The sequence below is a fragment of the Vitis riparia genome, chromosome 7 (assembly GCF_004353265.1).
Source record: "Vitis riparia cultivar Riparia Gloire de Montpellier isolate 1030 chromosome 7, EGFV_Vit.rip_1.0, whole genome shotgun sequence".
NCBI classification, from domain to species: domain Eukaryota; kingdom Viridiplantae; phylum Streptophyta; class Magnoliopsida; order Vitales; family Vitaceae; genus Vitis; species Vitis riparia.
The window spans coordinates 6,258,976-6,272,095 of record NC_048437.1 but is presented as its reverse complement, the minus strand read 5'-3'; the positions used below and the strand labels follow the sequence as shown (position 1 = coordinate 6,272,095).

At 35.3% G+C, this 13,120-nt stretch overlaps 1 protein-coding gene and 1 long non-coding RNA gene across 2 annotated transcripts; both read right to left on the bottom strand.

Annotated features, from left to right (window-relative positions):
* Positions 1–3,382: 3,382 nt before the first annotated feature.
* LOC117917734 lies at positions 3,383–4,479 on the bottom strand. The gene is made up of 3 exons (XR_004651751.1): positions 4,110–4,479; positions 3,819–3,903; positions 3,383–3,641 (listed from the first exon to the last, which is right to left on the bottom strand). It is a non-coding gene; the product is annotated as an uncharacterized LOC117917734 (long non-coding RNA).
* Positions 4,480–6,767: 2,288 nt separating this feature from the next.
* On the bottom strand, positions 6,768–10,205 carry LOC117919043 (probable beta-D-xylosidase 6). Its single transcript, XM_034836086.1, has 6 exons — positions 9,434–10,205; positions 9,130–9,296; positions 8,944–9,041; positions 8,509–8,856; positions 7,701–8,117; positions 6,768–7,427 (listed from the first exon to the last, which is right to left on the bottom strand). The coding sequence occupies exons 1-6, from the start codon at positions 10,175–10,177 to the stop codon at positions 6,832–6,834; spliced, it is 2,370 nt and encodes a 789-aa protein (XP_034691977.1). The 5' UTR covers positions 10,178–10,205; the 3' UTR covers positions 6,768–6,831.
* Between the last annotated feature and the right edge of the window lie 2,915 nt (positions 10,206–13,120).

Here is a 13,120-nt window from a genome sequence, read left to right as displayed (position 1 = left end):
AAAAGCAATTCATTTATTCTAGTATTGACAATTTCCACAAACCAGTCCTTGAGGACAATACCCGAAGTACTACAAAAGTCATAGTGACTCTTTCTCTAGTTTTTATTGACTAGAGTTACTACGTAAAAAGGTTAAATATTTTGGTAAAACAAAGAAGTTCGATCAATACTTTATAAGCATTCTGACTTACATCTTTTGCATTGTACGTTGGGTGCATTAAGAGTTATACGGAAAATCTAAGTCATAGGTTTTTTATAAGTAAATGACTTATTCACAACCAATTTGTAGGCTTAGGCAACCCATTAAAGGTTTTAGTGCACTACCTCCTAATTGAAGGGATGACTGGTCTTGGTCATCATGATGAGTTTCCCATGGTGATTGTATCAGTGTGTATGGTTATAGTTTTCTCTTTTTGGTTATAGTTTTCCCCTTTTGCTCTTTTACCTATTTACTATTTAATCAATCCAAACTTGTAAACATTTTTTTCAAGTTATTTTTTTTCATGCAATTGAGATAATGCGATGGCAAACCAAGTCTTAGCAAGCCTAAGCAATTCTCTTCATCTAATAAAATGCCTAACTACGTTGAGTAGTCTTTGAGTGGTTATAAATATAGTTATTTAGTATTATAACCCTTTTCAATTAGAAAAACTAAGGTATGAAGTCTCTTATAGAAATCATTGTTGAAGGCAACATCATACCACCGACCCATAAAAATATTGGAACACGAAGAAAATAAAGGATTTAAGCAAGAAAGTCATACTACATCTTTAAGTTAGCAATTGAAGATGAGTTACTTAAGCACATCAACAACACAAAGATGCTTAAGGTAGTATGGGTCGCAGTTGCATCTCTAATTATATAGAAAGAAGTGATGCTAGGTTATAATTCTTAGAGAATGAGCTATTGTTAATTTCATTGACTGAGCACCGGGTGAGATGACCATCAATTACTAATTCAATTTCTTAGTCTTAGACCAAAACCGATTAACTAACCAACTTAAACCAACCATTGTATAAACTTATTTGGTTTGGTTAAGAGGTTAATTTAATTTATTTCGGTTAGATTAATTTTTCTAACCGTTTGATTAGAAATAGAATTAAAAATTGAATGAAATAAAATAGTATCTACCCCTAGGTTAGTTACAACTACGACATTGATTATGCTAGTGATAATGATATACGAAGATGAACAATGGTCGATGATTAGTCTTAGTTCAATAACAATCTCTTAATGCAACAAAGGGCAACCTATAATACTTTTGTCAACCAAAAAGTATAGCATAGGATATAAAAAACATGGTGGTGAGTATAACTAATGATGGATCTATAACAACCACTAGATGATATCTAACACTAAACTGTCGTAATAAATTAGCAATGACTTTGATCAAAGATCCAGTTTCATAAGTATACTGAAATGGAGTGCCATTATACAAAAGGAAATGTATATATGTGAACAGCATGAATAAATTAACCAAGTAATTGACTTTGTTAAAGAGTCTGTAAGCATTTGGTAAATTAATTTAATAATTTAAAATGATTTAATAACTTAACTTAAGTTATTAAATAAATTAAAAATATTTGATAAATAATTTAATAGTATGATTTAAAGTAAAAAATAATAAAATAATTAATTTATCTTTAAGTTTACATTTTTATTTTACTTTTTTTCCATTATTTGTTCTAATTATCTTCATAATCTATTTTGTTATTCCATGACCTTCATTATTATTTGATCTTTTTATAATTTATGAGAATAAATATGTCAACTTGATGATTTATAATAAATTTTAAGTTATTTTTATTAAACAATCTTAATATTTAAAATCAAAATCAAGTAAGTAGTTTTAAGTCAATAATTTTAGTATAATTTAATTGAAAGTCAATATAAGTTTATTAAGTAATAAGTATTAAGTTTTACTAAATATCCCATTAGTTACCATAAAATTGCAAAATTTCAACAATGGTTTAAGATGACTGCTAATTCACAAATTAAAGGAAAGTGAATGTTGGAGGGTCAGAGCCATGAGATAATCCCTACCATTTATGGTGATAAAATAGTGAGTGGCTGGGATTTGAAGAGAGGGTGTTGGAAAATTTTCTTCTTTTTTTTTTTTTTTTTTGGTTTACTGGTCCTTTCTTTCGGATGGAGACAATTGCTTTTTTCAGCTATTTTTAACTATTATTTTCTATGATTTATTGTTAAAGTCTAGAAGTACTCTCTACTCCCGTCAATTTTATATTTAGATTTAGATTATGTTTGATTTCCAGTATTAAAAAATATATATATATATTAAAAAAATAATTTTTTATATTTAATTTTATTACAAAAAATACAAAGAAAAAAATAAATATAATTAAAATTTATTGAAATTTTATGTATTTTAAAATTATTTAATATTTATATAATATGAGAAAATAAGTAAAATAAATTTTAAAAAAATATAAAAATAACTTATTATGGGCCTATTATTTATTTTCTTTCGTTTTTTCTTTTCGGTTTAAGAGACGGTATACCCATTAATTATTGATTGGACCACCCATGGTTACTTTAAAAATAATAGTAACCGGAAGACCCTATCATCATGGCATGTTTATTAATTCAATAAAACAAATGTTATATTTTTTTATTCAAATAAAATTTTTATAATATGAATATTACTTTTTAAAAATTGCGACTCACTTTTAACTTTAGTTGTTAATTTAAACCAAATACGAAAGACTATTCCAAACGTCTCCAAAAAGGGACCTGGAAAAGCGCTTTGGCATCATGCTTAAAGCTTCAGAATATATGCAGCATTAATATAACAAGACTGAATTAACATCTGTTCTGCGCTGTCTCCCACTCACACTAGTATTCAAAATCCTTTCATAATAATGTTTCTGCACCTTCGATAAGCTTTTCAAAAATGCTTTCAACACTTTGAGTGTTTTCAAAACACTGCTCTGAAAATATACATATATTTTAGTCTCACATTATGTAAATATTCATACAACCCCACAGAATGATAAAGGAAGTTTAATAAAAAAATAAAAATAATAATAATAATATGATCATAGATCGTGTTACAAATTTTTTAAAATAAAAAACAGTTTTGTGCCATTTTTGTTTTTTAATTAAATTTTCCATGGCATCCTTGGCAAGGTCAACACCTAATCCAACCAACCACCTGTTCAATTGATTGGAGGAAATTAATTCCAAGGACGTCTATGGAGTCTGGAGTCTGGACCCCATGATTGAACACATGTATGGATTCCATTTTATCATCTACTCTGAAATTCAGAGGTGAACAATACGGTTTAAACTTTAAACCACAAAAACAATGCAGGAAAGCATGGCTAGTGATTGAAATGGGGCAACAAGAAGAAAGGGCACAGATCTGTGTAAGACAGAAGACTCCTCCATAAATGTGAAAATAAGGAACAGAAGGGAAGCGTCTTAACAGGCAGAGTAACAATTCTACAACATCACACATGAATACATTCAAGCCTCATACATAAATCAGCAGAAGCAAAATAAAAAGGAGAAAGTGGGATGATTTATCCATGGTGGAATCAACAACATTACTAGCTGACGAAGATGATAGAGGGGTCGCAGCAACACTCATCAATCAGGCAACAGCAACACAAAGCCGCCAGACTGGATCCCCACATCCAACCCATATCACATTAGAGAATAATAAAAATAAAAAACAATGGAAATCATGTTATTTTATATACAAAACAAATCTATTGTGTATGAGATTGAAAGATATTATAATAATCATCAACCGTTTGACAGACAGGGAGATTTGCATGAGAACAGAGTGATTATTACCATCCCTCAAGGAAACCTGGTTCTCTTCTGGGTGGTGGAGCTGCGTATTGTGGGGGTGCCATCACTGGAGGGCCTTGGTAATACCCTGAGAAAATCACCCAAAATAGTTGACATGGAATTACAAGAAACCCAAGAATAAAAATACAAGACAGAGAAAAATGAAGCCATGATGCTTGAAGAATGGAATCCCATGAGACAAATAAACATGCATCCCAAAAAAGAATAACAGATTTTGCCAAAAACGAAAATGAAGCAAACAAATCCCTCAAGAAAAAAGAAAAAGAAAAGTACCTTGGGCAGGGTAGGGATAAGCGTACTTGGGGTCGTTCATCTTCAAGAAACAGAGGAGAGTAGCAGGGGCGGAAAACCAGATTTTAAATGAAAGCAAGGAGAATAAAGGGAAAATGAAACTGGTTCTCCGGGGGAAAAAAGGGTGTGTGAATGTGGAAAGTGCTTTGAGCTTTCGATGTCAAATGAGGTTATTCTTTCTATAGTCTAACGCTCATAAATAAACATGATAGACCCAAATCGGCCTCTCTGATACGGCAGTGCTTTTCCAGATTGTTGGTTTGGAATTTTGCTTTCTCCCAAAGCTATTCTCTTTCCTAGGGCTCTTCTGGAATGATCTGGGCGCTCTCACTCGCTGCACTCCCGTTGAAACGATGAAAAGACAAAACTGGTCAGCAATTGTCAAGGGGAGCAGAGAGAAGCAGAGGATAAAAGGGGAAAGTTGAAGGCGACGAGGAAAAGGTGGAGGGACCATGTGAGGAAAAAAAGGAGTGGGGGAGTGTAGACAGCTAAGCAAATCCCAATTATGGCCGAGTCTTACGTATGCCCGGGACATGAGATGGGTTGTTACCTTTCTCTCCCATTTTTACCCTCTCTTTTCACATAAAATATCCACCGAAAATTCGGACATTTCTCTGAATTATCCAAATTGGTAAACAGCCCAGCAATTGGCAGTGGTGGAATATCACAAAGCTGAAAGGCACCAGCGAGTGGGAGAAAGAGGCTGCTTCCCCCACAAATTGCAAGAATGAATGGTTCAAGTTATCCCAAGTTGCCTCCCACAATTGGTAAGAAGAGTTATCTGGTTCTCTTGCTTCTACTGATAGAGACTGATTCTTAAGTTCTTAAATTCACACCACCCTTCATCCTTTACTGGCCGAAACTCAAAAAGGGAAGAATCATAACCTCATACCCATTTGTTTGCATGGGAATAGCAAACCAATAAAGAAAGAAAAAGGGAAAGAGGATTTTTAAAGTTATCATGGGACAGACTAATCCCAAAAAACAATTTTTTTTATGTGTGTTATTAAGGTGGGAATGGAGTGGTTGAGGATGAGATCAATGGGAAATGTTGGTATATTTCTTTGGGCAATTGACTTTATGTTACGACAGTAGATTTGGCTTGTTGCTTATGCATGAGGCTTATATCATATGCGCGTGTTTTTTAAAAGTTTAGGTTAGTGTTGCATCATGTATGAGGGAGGAGGAGAGGCGCACGGGCATCTACTAAAGCGAGAAAGCAGAAAAAGGCATGTAGGTGGGGGACTAGGGAATGGTGGCACTCTTTTTGAAAAATTTCTTGGATGATTAGTTCATGTGATGTTTGACTATCAACTACAAAAGTGACCTCCCACCCACTCCTTACTCCACCCTTATCTTTGCATTTAATCAAATTACAAGCAATGAAACCCGGTTTGATTCAAAATAATGAGATTTAAATATATGTATGATACGATTTGATAGGTTATTTCTTTTTATACGCATGGAATCGGAATGATAGGCAAACCTCATAATTAAAATTAGAATATGTAATAATTTACAAGTTCTTCTTCAAATGGGTGCCACCCCATTAGGGTTTAGTCCCTGTTAATTTTTAAGAAGAACCAAATAATTTCACCATTGATGGTGAGAAAAAAGTCAGATGTGAAGTTGGATTTGTTGGATTTGCAGACCAAAATTTTAGCTTTTAATATTGCATTGGTTGCGTGTGGAAATTGAAATTTTAATGCCAATAGTTTCTGGGGCTGAAATTCTTATTCGAGATGGCCCTCAAGCTTTCACCCAAGATGACTTGAGAGACCAGCAGGTGAGCTTCAAGGAACAGTAAGAAATACCCCTTTTAAACCCATTTTCTTCATCACACAGTGTACCGGCTTATCCACCTTTCACTTTCTGAGCTTGTCCTTTTTTGGAACTTCAAGTTTGTGGAGTGTGGAATTTTTGGGGCAAAGGGGGTTGGGCAAAGACCAACGATTCATTTTTAATATATATAATTTTAATTGGATGCTTTTTGTCAAACACCATGAAAATTGCTTTTAATTAGAGATTCCTGTGTAGAATTTAGGACCCATTTAGTGCATCCTATGAAAAATAAAATACTTGGGCATCGAACCAGTACTTACAGCACTCCTAACCTCCCCGCCAACATTGAATGTTTACAATAAAATCTAGGTACAAATAGATGGAAGCAAAGTATAAAGAATTGTCCAATCAACCAACAGGCTTAGACATATAGCAATAAGACCCAACATGCATATGCGGTATGATATAATTGATGCCGCTCTTTGATATGGTACCAATTCGGTATTATAGCACAATGAGACCTGTTATAAAACAGCGGTTTCCTCAAATTGGCCAGGCGTTCTAGGTTTGCAGATGCTCTGCCAGCCATACACCATTAGAGCTCAATATTTTGGTGCTCTCTTTTCAATCCAAAGCTTATGATGGGCGGCTTTACTGGGCTTGTTTGTTGGGTTCACTTGGATTCTACAGGTCCCATCCCTGGCTATGACAACCTCAGCCATCTTAATGGAGTAAAAAAACCCATGTTCCTCAAAACTAAAATTCAGACACCAAAGAAAGGTAAACTCTCCCACCTAGTATTGTCTCAAAGAACAGAGAGTATTTTCTTCAAAATGGCATGCGTGTTTCAGCAGAGAGAAAAAAAAAAAAACCCAATGCTTCTTTATTAATGTGGATGCTCATTTGAACTTCAAATGAACACTCAAATTTCAACCGAGACAGAATGCACTACATCTCCTAACATCATAGTGTGATCACCCAAGGGCATTATCCTTTTGCCTTGCTCATTTGCAATGCTAAAATGTTCACAAGGATCTACCATGATGCTTGTTTTAGTTGATCTACGAGACACAGTATGCACACGACTGAACCCAATTAGCTGTTTTTCTGGAGTGCCCTTCACAATTTTTGGCACTCTAGAGAACAACATTACAACATGGCTTCCATCCATGTCTCCAACATTAGTCACAGAGATCTCAACATGAAATCTTAATGAATCACAAGTGTCCAACTCTTCAATGTGAAAGTAATTAACCTCTTCTCTTCTTTGTCGCGGTATGTTCTTACTGGAAACAGTGTCACTTGATCTCAGTAAATTTAATTTGTTTGGAGCTGAAACAAACTGGTAAGCAAACTTGGTATAACTCAAGCCTTGTCCAAATCCATAGACTCTATGTCCAATATAAAATCGATAAGTTCTTCCTGGATAGCCGCGATAAGGATCAGCCCTCATGTTCATATCATTCATGGGCACACGGGTGAATGACTCAGGATACCATGTCATGGGCAATCTTCCACCTGCATTGTTTCCAAAGTACTGCATCAGATTTCTACATCAAAGCCTAGGTTGTGTTTGGACACCACAATAGATGAACCCGTCTTTTTGTATTTTACATTGTGTTGGAAATGAGTCTGTTTACACTATTTTTTGGATTTCTAAGGGATGAATCATTTCCCCTTGGTTATTATTTCTGATGCTGACTCCAATGTCTGTTTTAGGTGACAGATGCCCTTCAAAGGCTCTGAGAAACAAACTAAAATAAACAAAGTTCAAAAAAATTTTATACCAACCTGGATTGAAATCTCCAAAGATTATTTCTGCTAGTGCTTTTGCACCAGCCTCACCAGGGTAACCAATCCACAGAATGCTTGCGATTCGTGGGTCTTGTTCAGCAAATGACACATCAAGAGGTCCACCCCCAGTAAGAACCAAGACTAGGGGCTTTTGAATTGCACTGGCAACAGAAGAAATAAGGGCCATCTGCTTTCCAGGCAAGAGAAGACTAACCCTATCGTGATCTTCAGTTTCTTGAGACAAATCCAATCCAGCCACAACAACAACAATATCAGCTTTTCTTGCAATACTAACAGCTTCATCAAATCCAGTGTCTGAAAGGCAAGGCACATCCACGCAACCAGCTGCAAATGATGTTTTCTCCACATATGTCTTGAGTCCTTCAACAAGGCTCTCTGGTTTGCAGGGAATTCCTACAAAATTCGAGAACCCCAGCAACAATATTAGCTGGGAGTTGACATGATAGGCAATGCAGATAGAGTGGAATTTGTAAAAATAACTTGATAAACTTCACATGAGAAGTTGGAAAGAGCATGAATTCAGGTGGGGTGGGGATAAAAGCATTTGTTTCTTGGGGAAAAGAACCATATCTATCATTTGAAAATTTTCCCCATTCATCCTTCAGGATATCACAATGTTAACAAACAACTATGAATTATAAAACCATGTGTACATGATAAAAAAGGGTAAGAAAAATGGAATTTCAGTTTGCAACTGAACCACGAATATATAATTAGGCAAATAAAATTGAAAAGGAGCTGACAAAGATAAAGCCTAAACACTACTATGTGCAGGAAATCAAACCTGTGTAACCGCCACCCAGAAATGGCTGATCAGCCTGTGGACCAATAATAGCTAATGAAGAAATCCTACTCTTATCCAAAGGCAAGAACTTCTTATCATTCTTCAAAAGCACAATGCCTTGCCTTGCTGCTTCAAGTGCCAATGTCCTGTGCTCCTTAGTACATACATCTTTAGGTCCTAAGTTTCCATACAGCCCGTTTGCAGGGTCTCCATCAAAAAGCCCAAGGCGCATTTGAACTGAAAACAGATTGAAAAGGGCTCTGTCTATGTCTTCTTCTTTCACCTTCCCCTGATCTATTGCAGATTGTGTGTGTCTCAACATATATGATCCACAATTTATGTCAGTTCCTACAGAGACATAAACATATCTTAGTTTTTAATTGGACAAACATTTTTAGGTCTTCCCAGAACATACCAAAATTTTGAACAGCAAACCTGCTTTGAGAACATCAGCCACTGCATCTTCAGGGGAGTTTGCATAATGCTGATATTCATAAACAGTTGCCACAGCATCACAGTCTGAGGTTATATATCTGCCCTTAGGCCACCCAGGAGTTACATATGGATTGACCAAGTGGCAATATGGGATTAATATGAAATGAAAAGTTCTAGGAATCTTACCCTTTGAAGCCCCACTCAGTTTTGGCTTTCTGGAAGAGATCCTGCCGGGCACATGCTGGCACACCATTCACCCGATTGTATGAACACATTAAGCAGCTTGCTTTACCTTGCTGAACGCAACTACGAAATGGGGGTTGGTAGGTATCCTCCAGGTCCTGATTTGAAACCTGATAATGGAAAGATGAATCAAGCTTAAAATTAGCAGCCGAGGTTCCCAGTTCAACTTGATTTAAATATGCAATACTAGCTAAAAGTTCAGTCAGATAGAGGCTGCTAGGATTCAGAAAAAGGAAAAGTCTCATACCACAGCATCGAAGCTATATCTACTGAAATTCCCCCATTTCTCCAAGTCATAAGCAGTAAGATGCTTGCAACAAGCAGAAAGCATCAGCCCATCACCATCACTATCCCCTCGCAACACCCTCTTCTTACCTACCGCACCTCTAATTTCATCGCCGCCCTTCCAATTCCCACCCTGAAAACCCCTCACGAACTCCACCGCGTAAGCAGACGCCACCATGGGGTCTTCTCCGGGCGTCTCTTGGCCTCTCCCCCATCTTGGGTCCCTAAAAATATTGATATTAGGCGCCCAAAACGTCAATCCAGCTTGACCCACATTGTACATTGCCCGAGCCTCCACGGCGATGGCGGATCCAATTGAAAACCAAAGGCTCCGATTGAAAGAAGCGGCAGTAAGAAGAACTTGAGGGAAGCTAGTGGCAGCTGAAACGGTGCCGTTGAAGGAGACTCCGGGGCCATTGGTGGCAATCCCGTGGAGCGACTCGGACCACCACTCATAGGCAGGGATATAAAGCCTAGATATAGCAGCGGCCTCATCGGAAAGTTGCTGTATCTTTTCAGAGAGGGTGAGGAGGGAGACGAGAGATTGAGCTCTGGTAGATATGGGGAGGGAAGTGTTGCAGAAGGGATAGTCACTATTGGTTGGTGGCATACATGGGAACTGTGGATGAGTTGACTCAGAAATGGAGAACAAGGGGAGGAGTTGGAGAAAGAGGCAGATGAAGAGGAATCTCCATTCTGTAGACATGTTGGTATGAGAGTTAGTTAGGATATGTTCCTCTTAATCATCCCACATGAGATTGGAAATGAAAATAAAATATGGAATATGGAAATGAAAATAAAGTAATATATATATATATATATATATATATATATATATATAAAATCTAAATTCTAAAACTCTAAACTAATAACAAACTCACAAAAAATGGATTTCACCTCCTTGTCTGTGGCGGCACGCTGGGCAGGGGGCGCTAGAAAGGAATGGTGGGGAAAGAAAGGCTTTTATATCCAATAAAAGGAAGTAGTTTTGAAGAGGAAAAAAAATAAATAAATGAAACCAATCGATTCATTTATTGGTTCGATAGTTAGTTCATCTTATTCGATGTCAGTTCAACCCTTGGTCGACTCAATTAACTGGATTAAACGGGAATTATAACCAATCAGTTCGGATCGAATCGAAATCGTGACCGGTCAATCCCATTAGGTTTTTAAAACCATGATTTTTTTATTAATTATAAATAATTGAAAATTCATTATATTTTAATAATTAATTTTCATATAAATTAATATTTATTTGAAGTAGTTATAAAATTTGTAGCCCTTGATATTATATAAAAGTTTTTATTAAAATTAATTAGTTACAATCGTTCAAATAAATTAATTATTGATTTAAATATAATCTGGTATTAGATTCTATCATTTCTTCATAGAATATCATTTCATTTCACTTGTGTGGTTTAAGGTCCCAAAGCTGAAGGCCCAATTCAGGTTTTGGGCTGGGTCTTACCTCGAGTAGAAGGCCTTCTCTACAGGCCATGGCAGGCCCCTATCACTCCATCCTTTTTTCTTTTTCTTTTTTTAAATTCTAATTAAATTATAAATTAGTTTAGACAAGTTAACATTCTCTTCCTTTTAATTGTTGATGAAGGAGTAAGTATTATTCAGGGGTAGACATGCTTTGATTTGGTTTTTTTAATCAAAAATTGAAGAATTGGTTGACTTTTAAGTAAATTGAAACTAATGTATTTATTCCCACAAGTTAACTTGATTTAACATCGATTTGATTTGATTTGATTCGATTTGAAACAAAGTTAAATCCATATATTTTCTCTTCATATTTATTATAAAACACGAATAATCATAGTATCACATCGTGCTTAAGAATTAAATATTCAATTTTTTGTTTATATTTCAATACTAGTTTTTTTTTTCCTAAAAGTATTTGTAATATAACCGATGTGAATAGAAGCATTATAGTTTCAAGTGGTTTTTCAATAATCACTATCCTAATTGTTATTGCCTTCATATTGAAAATGGTCCATCTTTGTCCTAAATGAATAATTGTGGCTTAAAAATAAATAAATAAATATTGAAAGTAAATTTACAAAAGTTATTGGGTTAGCCCCTTATTCTTTTGGAGTTCAAATATGTTAGAATAAAGTTATGTGAGTTTAGGGTTACGTTATTGTCTAGTTATAACCACTTATGTGTACGTGTAGGTTTAGAAATTTGGTTGAGGCAAGATATATAATATCTAAAACGTGCTAGCTCTCATATACAAAAATATATAATAAAAGAAATATGGTGGCAGAAGAATGTCAAGGTCTCATTTCCAAAATTATGGTGGTAATTTCATGAACAAGCCATAGTGTTAAGTATGTGGCAAATTCAATCACATTGCATTGAATTGTTATCATCGATTTGATCATAATTACCAAGCTACTTAGTCTAATCCCACTAGTTCACTAACTTCACGACTCCATCTATACTTGGTAATGCTACATGGTACGTGGATTCTAAAGCTACACATCATCTAACCCTTGAAGCTTTCAATTAATAGAACTCTAATTTATTTGTTCATCCAAACAACATTGATATTGGAAATGGTAAAGAATTTCTCATTCTAAGTGTTGGTTCAGCTTCTTTACAGTCTAATTCTTATTCTTTTCACTTTAACAACATTTTTCATATTCCCTTGATTTCCACCAACTTAATTAGTGTTCAAAACTTCCATGTTGATAATAATGTTTTCCTTAAGTTTCATTCAACATTTTTTATGGTGAAAGACCTGTCTTTGAAGAAAGTTTTGAAGAAAGTTCTTCACCAAGGACACCCAACTAATCATAGTCTTTACAAGTTTCCAAAAGAGAGTTTCCAAAACAATAGTACCAACTCTAAGGTATCTTGTTTCTCATCCAATGTAACTCTTCTTCCTACTAGTTATGCATTGTTGAGGCACAATAGGTTAGGCCACCTTGCTTTGCCTATTGTCGATGAAGTACTCAATGCTCATTTTTTACCCATAATATGTTCTTGTGGTTTCCATGTCTCGTGTCAATTGGCTAAGCCATAGACTTTCTTTTGTTTAATTTACTTCTCATGCAACAAAACCATTTGAATTAGTGCACTCAAATCTTTGGGACCTTTACCAGTTAACTCGGTTAATGAAGTTAAATACTTGCTACTTTTTATTGATGATTGCACTCACTTTTCTTAGATATATCCTTTAAATTCCAAAGATGAGACTGCCAAATGCTTCCTTCAATTTAAATTAATTTTTGAAACTTAGTTTAGCAGAAAAATCGATCCTCACCTTTCAATTTGATTAGGAAGGGGAATATCATCCCCTCTTTACTTTTTTGTCTCATTTTGGTATCCTTTATCATCTCTCTTGTCCTTCAACTCCTGACAAAAATGGTAAAACTGAACATGAAAACAAACATGTAGTTGAGGTTGGACTGCCAATGACCGTTGATTAACCCAATTTGTGTCATCTACTCTTTAATTAGCAGATGTTATGACCAAGCCTCTACCTACTCAACAGTTCTTAAGTCTTTGTTCCAAACTCTCCATTCTTCCAAGACCTTGAACTTGTGGAGGGTGTTAGAATAAAGCTATGTTAGCTCAGAATTATGTTGTTGTCTAGTTATAACCACTAGTATATCTTGTGTTGGTTAGGAAATTTGGT

What these genes read in the sequence shown, in the direction of transcription:
- LOC117919043 (XM_034836086.1), bottom strand. Translation starts at nt 10,177, where the DNA reads ATGTCTACAGAATGGAGATTCCTCTTCATCTGCCTCTTTCTCCAACTC. An exon ending in GATATAGCTTCGATGCTGTG is followed by an intron (nt 9,297 to 9,433) that starts GTATGAGACTTT and finishes TTCCATTATCAG; the next exon opens with GTTTCAAATCAGGACCTGGA. An exon ending in CTTTGGAGATTTCAATCCAG is followed by an intron (nt 7,428 to 7,700) that starts GTTGGTATAAAA and finishes GAAACAATGCAG; the next exon opens with GTGGAAGATTGCCCATGACA.